The sequence below is a fragment of the Sitophilus oryzae genome, unplaced genomic scaffold (genome assembly GCF_002938485.1).
Source record: "Sitophilus oryzae breed Bouriz unplaced genomic scaffold, Soryzae_2.0 scaffold_360_pilon_pilon, whole genome shotgun sequence".
Classification (NCBI taxonomy): domain Eukaryota; kingdom Metazoa; phylum Arthropoda; class Insecta; order Coleoptera; family Curculionidae; genus Sitophilus; species Sitophilus oryzae.
The window spans coordinates 312,880-328,956 of record NW_022146930.1 but is presented as its reverse complement, the minus strand read 5'-3'; the positions used below and the strand labels follow the sequence as shown (position 1 = coordinate 328,956).

General features: G+C 31.3%; 1 protein-coding gene across 4 annotated transcripts in view; it reads right to left on the bottom strand.

Moving 5' to 3' along the window:
- Positions 1-4,017: 4,017 nt before the first annotated feature.
- LOC115885079 (probable G-protein coupled receptor CG31760) overlaps positions 4,018-16,077 on the bottom strand; it is a 204,491-nt gene continuing 192,431 nt past the window's right edge. For all 4 annotated transcript variants that reach the window (XM_030903849.1, XM_030903847.1, XM_030903848.1 and 1 more), the window contains 3 exons: positions 7,814-7,919; positions 5,360-5,506; positions 4,018-4,511 (listed from right to left, as the gene is read on the bottom strand). In XM_030903849.1, coding sequence (XP_030759709.1) covers positions 4,332-4,511; positions 5,360-5,506; positions 7,814-7,919 — 433 coding nt within the window. In that variant the 3' untranslated portion in view covers positions 4,018-4,331. The remainder of the gene's footprint in view (positions 4,512-5,359; positions 5,507-7,813; positions 7,920-16,077) is intronic.

Sequence of the window (16,077 nt, the reverse complement as noted above, 5' to 3'; positions counted from 1 at the left end):
TGCATGATTTGTTTTGATCCAACATATACAAGCAAAATCCAAACAAACCATTTCTTTATTTACATATTTAATTGACGACAGACTTAATAAAATCGTCCTATAAACAAAAAAAGAGTGTTAAATAGCGTATCATAAAATATAATATCTATAAACTTTATTAATAAATAAGTTGGCAACCTAATAACATTTTTCCGTTTACCTTTGGTTTGTATATCTCTTGCATATCTTCCTTTTCTATAATAAGGTTTGTCTTTTCTTTTTTGAATTAATATTATTTGTTTGTAATTGAGATTAATACTTTATTGTATAACAGATTTTTCTGAGATTTTGATTTTTTAAATTACTCTTTACATTCCAGTCAGTTTGATATCTATCAATGCATGTTTGTGAATCTGTTGAATTTTAAGAGATGTAAATAAATTTAGAGGAAATTTCTAAAATATTTGATTACTATAGGCTTGGTGCATTTCAGTTGATTTCAACAAATTCCGACCGCAGCGCTTCAACGGCAAAAATCAGAAATTATCAGTATATAGTTCACGCCGCCGCGCTGTCATGTTTATCGCATTGAAAAAATATTAAAATCGTGGTTTTGTCATAGTATTTAAGTATTTTAGTTTTTTGCTAGTGCAATTATTGATACTATAAAAGACTCAGGTACGAGGTTTGTGTGATGTAACGCTGTTTCGGGTAGTAAAAAACAAGGGCGTAGATAAGTAGATAAGGGGGGGGGGTACTGGGGGACAGTACCCCCCCCCCTGACGCTTGACGAGATACGAGAATTGAAATAGTCATTGACTATGAAAGGATTTTTTTTATTAATATCCGACATATAAGAACACTTTGTATGCTTTTAATTATGTTGATTTATCGTTTATAATATGTTCGACCTAATTAAAGCACACAAAAGTGTTCTTATTGGCCAGGACAGATTAGTGGGGTTAACTCTAATCAATATCCATAAAGATATTGAAAATAATGTTGATGCTGTTATTGATAGGTTTTCCAAACAGCGTACTAGAAAACTTGATTTTGTTTTGTAGTTTTATTTATAGTTTATAGTTTTTATAGTTTTTTTTGATAGTTTAGAGTTTTTTATTTATAGTTTATAGAAAATTAACTAATAAACGTCGTTGTTTCATTTTTGTTTGTTATTTACAAATCTATATTTTAATTTTTGTGTTATGTTTTTATATCTTTTTGAAGACAAAAAAATCGCCATCGTTTTAATTCGACAAAAAAATTCCGAAGGTGATTTTTTTTGCGACTTAATCATAGTACCACCCCCATAGCATACACCTATCTACGCCCCTGGTAAAAAATAAGTGAAAAAGAATTCGAACTAGGCGTCGTGTTGTGACAATTTCAAATGTTAATAAAATAGCCAAAAAAATGTTAACGCGTAAAGCGGCGGCTACACGACAGCGACTTGCCTGCACGTTATAGTTTGCGCAAACTAGAAGGAACACTGTGCGGTGTCCACACGATGCAAGCAAGAGCGTACATTCCGTTCGTGGAAATGTCAAGTGACGAATTATTGTTTTTTATTGCTTATTGTTAAAGAAAAAACAGCAAAATAAACGGTATAGATCGAAGTGGAATAAAAACTGACTTAAATAGAAAACCATTTTCTTGTACACGTCATTTTTTCTGTTTCTATCTGAATAATCTTTCAATTTTATCTTCCATAGACACGGCAACGATGAATATATTTCAATAAAACTTGTCATAAACTCCTTATTGGAATAAGTACGAATATCAGATATTTTCTAAGAGTTGGTAACTAATAACACAAAATCCACAAAGTCACAAAACTGTACCTTGAACTCGCACAAACTGGTTTGCGCAAACTAAAATCTTTAGCAGCGCGACGTTTACGCAGGCCGCACAGCGAGTTCCCGATACAAACAGGTTTGCGCAGGTAAGCTCGTGGTAAAGCTTGTACGTGTAGCCGGCCCTTAAAGGAGAGCGTAATTAAGGCGTTGTTGGGTGCAATAACATTCAATAACTCAACTTTCCCCGATATTCAACTCTCCCGAAACAACATTTTATAGCTTCCTAATTTCTCACACCGATTTGATCAATAGCAAAAATAGATTCAAGCAGTTCGACGAAACAAGTGAGTAAACAAAGTGCTCGTTACATAATCAAAAAATTAAGGATAAAATATGATTTGCAATATTAATGGTAGGTATACTTTTTTTTTAATCAATTAGTGAATAAAGGTTTTATGAACATCTTTTAAAATTATTTACCTTTAAAAAATTTCGTCATAGCCAAAATATGCCCCAATTATGCCCCACTAGCAAAACCAGTGATTAAAACTATGCTCGCTACCGTAGTTTAACTCATCTAAAAAAAGTTTTTTTAACTGGAATAATAAATTATAATACAAGTTAGACCTTCTGAAGATATCAAAATACACTCACCGGCAAAAAAAACGGCCACTAAAAACTAGTCCCAATTTCAAAGTTGGATTTCTCGCGAACCACTCATTAGATTTTGATGATTTTTTTTTAAATTGTAAATTAATTCCTTCTTAACGGATGCTACGTCAGAAATTTCTATTCCGAAACTTTTTTGAGCATATACAGGGCACAACAATAAGACGAAGTTTTTTCCCGAACTTTGTAACACTCTGCAGGGTACAGCAGCTGTGGTAGCTATTGTTAAATCAAATCACATTGTAGCCTCATCTTTTGTGAGCGTTTTGTTTTTTTAATCACGACATTATCTCTGTTTGTATTGGAGATACGCTGCTTTAAAACGAACGTCTCAGAAAGATGCTTCGCAGGCAAAACCGCGATTCATCCTTGAAAAGAACTTTAATCCATTGCTCAATATCCCAATTCACATGTAAACGCGAAAACTGAAGAAGTAGCTGGGTTCTGTGGCAGGCCTCCTTGCAGACAAGCTGTTTTCTTTTAGTCTTCGTCGGATTGTTCTCTAACTGACTTGAGTTCTACGCACGGCTTGTAGCAGATGTTGATTCTGAAACGCTGTAATTCTACGATTTCGTAAAGTATTCAGGACAATAAAGCGGTCTTCAATTGTATTTGTGTTCCGGAACCCACTAGCCTGGTAAAATTTCCCGTTTTCATATTCCAGGCATCCTGGACTGTTGTTCGAGGTACATAGACCCAGGGTATCGGACACATAACGTTGACTTCGGCCATCCTCAATTAAAGCCACAATACGAACCACATCCGTCACAGCTAATGGCATTTTTTAATTTGACAACCGTTGTTGTCATATTGCAAATACTCATAAATCCGTTTTCGCCTAGAGCTTGATTTTCATGCGTCCGTTATCCGTTGATACGATGGTCCGATATTAATTTTATTGGTTGACTTTAAAGACTTCAATTGGTTAGAAACGGTTAACCAATCGAAGTGTTTACATTCAACCAATAAAATTAATATCGTATCATCGTGTCCAATCGGACAACGGATGCATGAAAATCAAGCTTAAGTCGCCTTGATTATTTATACGTAAAACTTTCTGCCTGCGAAGCATTTTTCCGAGACGAATTAAAGCAGCCTATTTCCAATAAAAACAGAGATAATGTCATGATTAAAAAAGCAAAATGCTCACAAAAGATGAGGCTACAACGTGATTTGATTTAATAATAGCTACTATAGCTGCTGCATCCTACAGGGTGTTACAAAGTTCGGGCAAAAAACTTCGTCTTATTGTTGTGCTCTGTATATGCTCAAAATAAATTCGGAATAAAAATTTCTGATACAGCATCCATTAAGAAGAATTTAGTTTATAATATAAAAAAAAATCATCAAAATCTAATGAGTGGTTCGCGAGAAATATAACTTTGAAATTGGGATTAGTTTTTAGTGGCCGGTGAGTTTATTTACGTTTTTATTTTTATTTTTAGAATTTTCAGAAATTATACAATTAACAATTTTATGATAATTAAATAATACATTTTTCGTATACTTGCTATTTAAACCCGTGTATTTGTATATGCTAGTTTTTTACGATATTCTCCGATGGTGGCAGACACCGGCGGAGAATGCACCAACCCTATAGCTGTTGATAAAAAAGTTACGTGTTTTTTAATTTTGAATATCAGAGCCATAACTGAAAAAATCAACGACACCGCCTCATAAAACTTTGAAGTACTGAGATGAAACAAGCTATTCTAAATGAAGTAAACTACTCGCCTACAGACAACAAAAAAAATCCATATTACTTCGTAGAGTCAGTTATACAACCACTACAGACTCCCCTGTTTGCTTCAGTACAAACTCCAATCTCAGCCACTCCTTACAGCTGCGTCTCCTGCTACTAACGTTGGCAGGAGCCTGTTCCGTTTGTCACAGCTCCTCGGGAGGTTTGTTGAGCAAGCCCTGCTTGGTCAGGGGGCTGTGCACCACCATGGGAGCGTTCAGGGAGGTGAAATACCCCCCGGCTTTCGGCTTGATGTGACGATTGTTCATTTCCATGTGAACGATCTTCATGAACTCGATCTGGGCCGCCAGTTTTTGGATTTCTTCCTAAAATATATCCAGTATTATACATACATAGAGTGGTAAATTTGCCTCGTTGTGTGATGTTAAATGAAATGACGTTTGCGAGATTAGGATCAAAAAATTGGTCAAGTGCGAGTCGGACTCGTGCACGAAGGGTTCCGTACCATTCATTATCTATACAACATGAGAAACTATATTATTATAAACATTTTTTCCGATTTAGCTGAAATTTTGAATGCTCGTATAAGTAATTTAAAAAAAAAATGAAGAAACACATTACTAAAAATTGTATTAATCAATAACAAATATGTAAAAAGTAAAAATAAATATGTAAAAATTAAAAAAAAACAAAGTCGCCTTGACTAGGATTCGAACCTGCCTTACTACGGCTCCAACGTCATAGCAGCGTAAAGTCCTAACGCTTTAAACCACGCGGCCACCGAGGACTTCTATGTAAAATTCTTACTTAAAAGATAATGTTTAGTGAAAGTACTTTTTTATTTATAAACATTTATTTAATTCTGTTTTTAGTATTTGTTCTTATAGCGGCAACTGTCTAGCTATAACAGTTCATAAGATAGACCTTTGTGACAGCCGGACGAACGGATACCGAAGTCTTAGTAATAGGGTTCCCGTTTTTACCCTATGGGTACGGAACCCTACAAAGAGCTTGAAAAGCCCAAAAAAGAAACAATTTGCCAGTCACTAAGTACAAAAATGCTCTAACAAAGTATAACTAACTATTTTTCAATCATTGTTGGTTGCTCTGTAGATAATAATTATAATTATTTTTGTTAATTTAAATATACTGCAGAATCAAAATCGCACTACAAATTAAACGGATTGTGAGTGATAATGATTTTAAGTATTACTTTTAACTCCTCGTTTTCTTGGTACAAATCTTCTGGAGCTTCTTCTGGTACCAAACCAATACCGTTCAAGGAAAACGATGCTGTGACTCCTCTAGACCTTGCCCTGTTGTCCCATTGGTCACCTTGGCCCTTCAAAACTCGAATGACCTAACGAAAATCACATTTCTATAAAGGGTTGTTCACCACATACGACACGGAGTATTGCAGCTAAGCGGTTAGATTTTTGCAAATTGTAAGATTTTGGTTCGTTGAGGGACTATTAGAGCTACAATTTAAAAATATTTTTACAATATACAGACAAGATTTACAAGAGTGTCCCAAATAAATAAAAAATATCAAAGTTATATATTTTTAAAAGGAATACCCTGTATATTATTACATTTTTAGTTTCTCCAACTAAAATAAAGGTAAATTTGATTAAGGTTTATCGCATTTTAATCTTACCGTTTTTGAAATATTTAGGTTTTTGTTAAAATACAGTAATAAATTTTAATGCTTTATTTCTCTAGGCGTATTTAAGTTTTTAAAACCAAATATTGTACTGAAATTCTTCTATTTACTAAATTTTGTGTGGCAATAATAAAAATTATACTACCTTATACAGAGTGTCTAAAAAATTACTAGCTTCAAACGGTAATAACTTGTTTAATTTAAATGGAACACCCTGTATATTTACGAGAATCAGATGCACAATTTAATTGTCTATCAAATTGTATTATACCATTTTTTACCTATCTCTTCAAGTTTTCGTAGAAAATGCATTTTCTTGTAATTTAGAACTCATTTATCAATATACCCATGGAATACTGACATTTTAGATTATTTTTAAAGATGTGCCAAATTTTTAAAGAGTACAGATACTAATATTGTCGATATAATTCGTTTATTTCATTAAAACATTAGAAAAAAATCTGTTTAAATATTTGTTAATGAGGACCAATTAATATGATTCCAGTATTCTATAATTTTGTATTTATATTTTTGTATATTTTGTGTATTAGACAGTGCGGTAAAATGTAAAAATCTTCATTTATTTCGAATAATTTATTAACTAATACAATTAAGGATGTAATTAATTTATTTGGTTGGAAATAATGGCGGTATATTTAATTAATTATATACTCTTTTATAAAGATTTAAATAGTTTTCTTTTTGTATAAAAAATGGGCTAGTAATATTATCGCTTTTAGCACCTGTACATTTTGTACATTTGTTGCTATAAAAACAACCTAAAATGTCAATATTCCATGGGTATATTAATAAATGAGGTCTAAATTATAAGAAAATGCAGTTTCTAGGAAAACTTGAAGGGATAGGTGAAAAATACTAAAATACAATTTGATAGACAATTTAATTGCACATGTGATTCTCCTAAAATACACAGGGTGTTCCGTTTAAATTAAACAAGTTATTGCAGTTTATAGCTAGAAATTATTTAAAATAATTTTTTAAACACTCTGTATGAGGTAGTATTATTTCTATTATTGCAACACAATAACTGATTAATAAATAAACCTCAGTAAATATTTAGTAATAAAAACATTGATACCCTTGGAGAAATAAAGCTTTAAAATTTTTACTGCAATTTCACTAAATTGAAAATATTTCAAAAACGGTATGGTTTAAGTGTGATAAACCTTAATCAAATTTACCTTTATTTTAATCGTAGAAACTAAAAATGTAATAATATACAGGGTGTACCATTTAAAAAAATTCAACTTTGACATGATTTATTTATTTGGGACACTCTCTATATTTTAAACATATTTTTAAATTGTAGCTCTAATAGTCCTTCAACGAACACAAAACTTACAATTTGTAAAAGTCTAATCGTTTAGCTAAAATACATATTTTCCTATCTAAGTTATACAGATATTCAAAAGAAAATGTAAGAACATTTATTATTGTTAGTTAGTTAGAATGTCATTTTAAGCCATAGATCAAAATTAAAAAAGAAATGGCAATCATAAACTTTTAAGTTATGATAATTAACTATACGTATAAAAAATCGCGATAAAAAAAGTAGGCGTGGCATCATTACGACGTCAAATATTTTGATGACGTTCACGTCAACTTTTATTAATTTTCCTATATATAAAATACAGTATGATCGAAAAAAAATCGGCGTCGAAGATGGCTGGGGAGTGACAATCGAGATAATAATTTTGGCGAGAGCAATCTTTAGACATCATACGGCTGTCATTTACTAAAAATTAACATAAAACTTGTCAAAATTAGCACTAATTATAGAAAGATTAAAAATCATTTTTACTGAGTAGAAAAATAAAATACAACCTTAAGGCCAACTGACGGTAAGCGTTATTAAAAAATAAACAAGAGTACGGGTCAAGTATATGACATCTATATAGGGACTGACCTCGCCAAAATTATTATCGATTGTCATTCCGCAGCCGTCTTTGACGCCGATTTTTTTATCGACGGTATGGTACTTACCTTGGGACCAAAAACCAGAGCTATTGTTGTTGTTGTGGAGAGCTGCGTTCGTATAAAACCCAGCAAATATTTTATGTCCGGCCCTGCCTTCGGAAAAATGAACAGGCTGAAAGAGGAAAAATGAGAGAAAACGTCTACATAAATCAGTCTCAGTTTATTATCAGCAAGAAAGAAAATTAGCGATGGCGTATAAGATGAAAGCGTTGAAGAAAAAGCGAATCCAATTTGTTTTCTTTTGATTTTAATTATAATATTTTCTGAACTATAGACTAGATTAATTTTAACTTAGGTACAAAAAAGAAACAGAGCATTTTTGCTCAATAATTTTAATAAAGAAAGTACAGGGTGTCCCATTTTTGTGTGTTTTTTAGGGGTTTTCGTTTAATTACTAATTATTATTAATTAAAACTGTTAAAATTATTGCGCATTGAAGTGTGATGATGAATATCTTTTAAACGGTTAATTTAATCGACTAATCATAAGAAACAATTTTTGAAGAGCAGTGAATTTCCTACAAAACGGTGAATTGCGCGTATCATATTGATTTTTTATTAATCAGTTATAATATTAATAAAAAAAAGAAAACTGCCTTATCAAACTTCAACCTTTAATAACTTTCGAACGGTGACGTTTACAAAAAAAATGTAAGAGACATTTTTTGTAGAGAAATCAATTTCCTACAAATATACGAGACGAGAAATTTTTTCCAAATAGTAGACACCGAGACATAAATTTTTCTTTCAATTAATAAGGAAAAAAATAGAAAACTGAAAGGCAGAGTATAATATTTAACGGTAATATAAGCTTAACGTTCGAAACATAGTTTATTACAGAATTGGAACTCGATATGTAAACGTATAATTGACAAAAATTTGCTAGAAGAAATCAAATGTTCAAAATGATTTCCTTCTTGTCCACTGCATAAAATGAATCTCTATTCAAAAGATCTTTTCATTAAGAAACATAAATTCGAAAACTATCCCTTACAAAAACACAATTTTGATATGTATCACTTGTTGGGACACCCGGTAGATTTCTATATACCGTGCTGGCAACTGTTACTTTTGGGTCGGAATTTACATGTGTGGAAGTAAATCGCATAGGGATCTTATTAAGTCAGAGTGAGAGAAATGCGACGGTGTGCTGTTGCCGCGTTGCCGGTACGCCGTTCCCTATCAGGTAAAGTAAAATCACGATCGCAAACCGCTTATTTTTAAAAGACTTTTTTTTTGAAGAGATAACTAGATAAAATCATTAGACATGTTTCTGAGCATCTGAAATGGAATTATAAGGATATCGTTAGGGTGTCATTTTTTTATAACGAGAAAACGTAACGAGCAATTTTCAGCAATCGTGTACTTTTTTTATTGATAAAGATTTTCACATACTGTCTACAAAGAAAATACAGCAGAGATATTAACAAAGTTCTTGAAAAAACTACAATCTATTATTTCTAATAGATTTCGAGATTTTTTCGATTTTTGAATTCAGAGTTATAATAGCGCGACCACTATCGAATACCCACTCAATTCCACTTATTTTTACCAAAAATGCAAGTGTTTCTAGCTTGCACTTAAAAAGATTCAAGCTAATGGAAAAATTACAACTACATGATAATAAATAAACAAATTATCACGCGACGTAATTAAATCGTGAAGCTTAACGCATGACGTACACCTTTCCCTACAACTTTAACAGAGGTATTGATTGGGTCGACCGGTCAACTGCAACAAATCTAATATATCCCCTTCCACGTCTCTTAGAGATGTGCACAGTTTCTCGGTTTATTTCATACGTTTGGCAACGTGTTTACTGTCCTCTCTTTGTTCAGTACATTATAAACGCATTGTACTCTTCTTACATACGGAAATCTCGACCCAAGACTAACCTTTGCCAGCCCTTAGTATATGAAGAGACATAAATTCACCATTGAATATTGGAATACCACACTGGACGCTTCATTTAAAATAATAGAGTAACATGCTTTTAAAAGTGACCAATGTATAATATTAATTTAGTCTCCCCGGTATAACTTTTTGGGACCAAATTTTAATTTGGTCCCAAAACGTAAAGGGGTTATTTTAACGTCTATACGATTCTTATTAAGTTCCTTGGTTACAGATTATTAAAATTGATGTTTACCCCCGTCAAATTAGTTAAAAAAGGCCCATCGGTGGAAAAAATTCGCACAGTTTTGAAAATGGTTTTAAACGATTCCTCTAGACTTGGGCTTATATTTGTCAAAAGTCCCCGAAGATAGACGATGAGCTCGAGGAGTGGGGAGGAGTTAAATGTCAATTTGCGAGGAAAGACTGATGTTATATTGGTGAAATGAATTGGGTATGCATACTTTCTGGTTAGAGTGCCTTAGAATATTGATATTCGTACGGAGTGGCTAAATGTATTTTTTATATAATTTAATTTTTGTGACAGTAAAATTCATTGTTCAAATATAAGCATTTTACAAATTAAATTTTTAAAATTAATGTTCAAATTTGACGTGCCGACGATAGGTCCTCGATAAGGATAGACAGAGTAAAAGCACCGCGTGTGCAACAAAAAAAGAAGATAAATGGAAGTCGTTGATATGTTGGCGACAGTTTCCATAGTGATTTACTTATCCACGTAAATATATATGATCTAGGGTACTTACATCATTTTGAGTTTTAAGACATTATTCATTGTCAGTTTTTAAAAATAAACGTTTATTTTAATTAACGTAGTTTGATAAATTACCTATATAAAATATTGTTCAACCAAGTTATCAACTTTATTATGATATAGTCTATAAAATGAATAACTTTGAATTTTGACCGTTATTTTTTACCAACATGGTAAATATAAAATTCCTCTGTCAAAAAAGTTACTGATATTCTTTAAATTGAGTGCCTGAACGAATCAGATAGGTAACTCTTTTTATTTTCGTGAAATAGAAAAGGAAAATAATAAAACAAGTGACAGTTCTTCCTCTTCTTACAAAAATCAACACAATTGTCAAAAGTAAAATGTCATCAGCTTTTGACATTTCTAAATATCAGACCAATGCCGTCTCTAATAGAACAGCCTCGGAGCGAGATTTATGACGTCACGCTAGTTAGATATTACGGATTAATAAATATGTTGTAGAATACATGGAAAACATAATAATTCCTCGTATTTTTGGTTTGTATTTTAAAAACGATATAGTTTACATGAAATATACATAATATACAGTTAATAAATACAATATATATACCTATTTATAGTAATAAATAACTTTGGCAAATAAATTATGAACCATACAAATGCAGCAAATGTTTTACAATATACAAATAATGAATTGATACATCAGATAATGGGTAAAATGTAAAATATATTTTAAACTTTGGGGTTTGAAAATCGATATAATTTAACAAAAAACATTCAATATCTACTAATAGTGATGTATTATTATTTGCATTCACAAAATGTATATGTATATTTTGCAAGTATCAATGTTCGAAAAATTATATTTGCAAATAATACAATATCATGGAAAAAAGGCTGCAGCGATGGCTATAAAATAAAGATCGCTGTCATTTTATATGTAAAATTATTCTAAAATTTTTTATTTTCTTGGGATTTAGGTTCGGGAAAAACGCTGATTAAGTTTTCATTTGTTTTTTCATTATTTTTTTTTTGGTTAAAAAAAACGTTTCGGCTAGCATCATAGCCTTCATCAGTGTTGTGTCATATGAAAAAAATAGTGTCGAATATAATCCAAAAAATTACATATAAAATATTCACACCACATAATGTTTACTGCAATTAATAAACTAATATAAACTTGTCAAAAGATGACCTCTCGTATTTTTTTAAATTATTATTCTTAACACTAAAACTATCTACATTGACTATGGAATACGATTTCAGCCATAGTAAGTAGTAGATATTGAATGTTGTTTGTTAAATTAGATCGCTTTTCAAACCCCAAAATTTAAAATATATTTTACATTTTACCCATTATCTTATGTACCTATTCATTATTTGTATATTGTAAAACATTTGCTGCATTTGTATGGTTCATAGTTTATTTGCGAAAGTTATTTATTACTATAAATAGGTATATATATTGTATTTATTAACTGTATATTATGTATATTTCATGTAAACTATATCATTTTTAAAAAATACAAACCAAAAATACGAGGAATTATTATGTTTTCCATGTATTCTACAACATATTTATTAATCCGTAGTATTTAACTAGCGTGACGTCATAAATCTCGCTTCGAGGCTGTTCTATTAGAGACGGCATTGCGTCAGAATGGCCGCAAGTTGCTAACCTAATAAAATTAACACTATAAAAGCCCGCGGGAACTGTCAAATTCAAAGTTATTCGTTTCACAGACTATACCATACAATGTTCACTAATTTTTAAGCCGGCTACAGACGGCATGGCAAGCCATGGCCAGCGTTTCAGCAAACGTTTGTAGAAGCGTTGGTCTTTGCTTGATATTCGCGCACCGACGATCGTTCACACTACATGTTTTATCTTTGCTAGTCTTTTCGAGGCAAGTGAAGGCGAACGTTGTACAAGGGTACAAATAACACAAGAAATGGAGTTCGACTCCGATGATGAACTTCGACTGTACATGGAACGGACATTTCATCGGCAATTGCAGCCCATGCATCGGACACCAAATTTCTGTTTTTATGGTTAACATGTTGCGGATCCTTAAGCGATAAATAAAGGAATTCCATAATGGTTTCATTGCACCAGTTGACAAAAAGAAATATTCAAACGAATTAGAATTTTACTGTCATTTAAACTCAAGCTCCCTTGGATTAACCTATGTCGTGTGTACGGCGATCAAGCCCACTGGCGAGTTTCAACAAGTCCATTTGATGTGTGTTGAAAATACCGCTTCATAGGCAAACCCTGGCCAGCGCCAACCTTGCCTTTGCTTTGCCATATGTTTTGCATACACACGATGCGCCAATGATGAAACGAACGGACACTGGCCAAGGCTTGCCATGCCGTCGGTAGCCGCCTTTAAGCAAAAATCCTGTTTACACAAAATTTAGTTTCTGAATTATAATTTATTTTTTTTACCTTTACAACATAATTTATTTTTTGGGTGTAGAAAAAAGGCTCATCATGTTCTAATACATTATGTAACAGATTTAAAATTTAAAAAAGGGAAAGGTATGCCTTTAGGTGATATATATAAAAAAGATGTATCGTTCCAGAAAAAGTGATTTAAAAAGGTTTTTTGGAAGTATCCACGTAAATACTTTATAAGGGGATAGAAAGGGTAACTTTTTTTTAAATGACTGAGCATCATATAATAGTTATTTTTTATACAAGACGATAAAATGGTATTTTATCGTCGATCGAAAAGGTTAATTCGCGAGCGATGAAATCGCGAGTGAATTAATTTCGGAAGGCGATAATGCAATTTTATCGTCGTGTATATAAAACAATATTTTTTTCCATAGTGAGTTACGTTTTAAAAAATATTCAGAAATTATTATTTCAAGGAATTTATTACGAGTAGATAAAATATTGTGCTGGGTTGGCGTTGGTTTCTACGTTATTTGGCAAATGAATCAAGCTGTCTCTTTAGTTGTCAGTTTTGAGTCAATATTTTTTAATTCTCTTTCGTGTCGATTGCTGATTGAATTGGAGCCAGAAATGGCTCAAAACGAAATAAGTAAATTACCAACAGATATTCAGGCTAAGGCGACAAACGCCATATCCAAACTACTTCCATTTAAATCCTGAATAACTTATGAAAAGGAATACAAAAATGTTTAAAAATGGAAGCAATTAAAAAACGTGCGAGAAGAAATAAAGTTTTTAACCTATCCTCGCTGTTATAGTATCATTTAATCTACTTAATCTTTTGCTATGGAAAAAATGATCATATAAATTGCATTTAAATGTAACTTAGAAACATTAAATTAATTGAAAAATTAATAATACATAGAATATTAATTTTTGTCTAGGTTTTATAAATAATTTTTGAACAAAAAAAATCTAAAAATATGTGATAAAATTTTTGATACTGAATACAATTTTCTGTATTTTATTTCATTTGTTTTTGTTAAATCTCCAGCAATAGAGACTAGTATATACAGTTTTTCTATTCCTGTATTTTGGCTTATGTTGATTTAAAAATGTAAATTTTATTTACTAAAATTATTACCATTTATAAAGTTAATGAAGCATTTCTAATGTTATTATATTCTGAGTTTTATACAATTTAGGGAAAATTTAATAATACCCGTTGCACAGTTTTTGTTTAATTTCAATGGAAAATTCAATATTTACCAAGAACTTCAAAGAAATGACAATTAATAAGCTTGAAATTAAACTTTAACATTAAATATAATTTAAATATTTCAGTAAATATGTTTCTTTTTTGTTACTTTGAATATTTATGAATATTCTGTTTTAAATTAATTTTATTATTTATCTTAAACGTCCAACTCAGATGCAGGTTTTATTGAAGAATACAATGAAATTCCATCTACTGTCTAAAGTAAATATCTGAGGTAAATGTCTTTTTTTACGGTATTGAGGGGAGTAGAATTATTATACTTTTTATTTTATTTAAACTGAATCGACCTGTATATTGTGCCATTTTAAAATGCAGGATTTTATTAGAATTCACGTTGAATAGCGATAGGGCTTTATAAGATGAAAAGTTACTTTTCAGCTCTAGGCAAAATCGAATCAGAAAATTCAGAAAAATCTAATATTCTATCGGGTAAAGGTATAAGTGACATAAAAGCAGAAGACATAGAAAATATATTAATGTACGAATGATTTCTCCTATAAGATTGAATGTGATATTACCGGATAAGTTATACAAAAGAATCTTAGACAAGAAGTTTCATTATATTTTTTTTAACATAAAATTCGCTTACTAAAAACATTTTTTTAAAGGTAAACACGGGTAAAGGTTAATATTTGATCTTTTTTGTATGTCTGAGCTTCGTCATGAGAAATAACAAGCGGAGTAGACATAATAATGACGTATTTTAGAGTTGTTCGAAAGCTGATATCGATCCAATTACAAACAATACCGATCCCGTTTATACTACCTTTAACTTTACGCTCGTTTAGCAATATGTCTGGAAAGATACGAGCGGTTTGAAATCTACCTCTAATCAACTAAAATGCAAATTTAATATAGATTTGGCAACGGGAGGGTTAATTTTGATTTAAAGTTCTACTCGAGCATTTGCTGGAGTTCGTAGAGGCTCGACAGTGGCGTACTTAAAACATAAAACTCATAAAATATACATATTAGGAACATATTATTTTAGGGCAAAAAAAAATATGTTCAGACGACAATTCACTAAACAGAGATACAAACCAGATAAAAAATACACCAATAAAAACGACTATCTACCATCTTTTATTGACAAAACATTAAACGAAATACAAACCCCAAATCATAGACAGAATACAAACAATATATACAACTTACAATTCCATACATACGAGGCGTTTCGGAAAAAAATAAGAAGGATAGGAAAACAATATAACATACGAACATATTTCAAAACAGAAAATACACTTAGATCCATTTTATCACATACTAAACCAATGAATACAAACCAACAAACTAAAAATGTAATATACAAAATACCATCTGAATACGATAAATTTTATATTGGTGAAACATCTAGACCCTTAAATGTTCAAATTAAAAAACATATCTCTGAGCGTAACACTCCTAAATACAACCATGAAACTCTTCACTAATATTTTGAAAGGAAAACTCGAGAAACAAATTACGATTAGGGACGAACCACAAGGTTTTATACGAAATCGATCAACTACAGACGCTGTATTTATCATTAAACAACTTAAAGAAAAAAGCAATAGAGGTTAATACACCAGCCTATATCTGTTTAATCGATTTAACTAAAGCATTCGATAAAGTACGTCTATCTGACATTATAAACATACTGAAAGAGAAAAAAGTGCCTGATAATATTGTGAAAATTATCAGAAAGCTAAATATCGATAACACAACTCAAGTGAAAGCAGGTAATAATCTAACACCAGGAAGAATTAGACAGCCTTAGTCCCTTCTTATTCAATCTTTTAATGGACATCATTATAGAAAAGGTGACCTCGATGAATATTGGTTATCGAAAGGGACACAACAGAGTTAGCATGGTGTATTACGCTGAGACAGCGGACGATTATGCAGAGACAGCTCATAAATTCTATCGAGTAAGCCGAGAATTAAATATGATTATCTCCACAGAAAAAAAATCTAAAT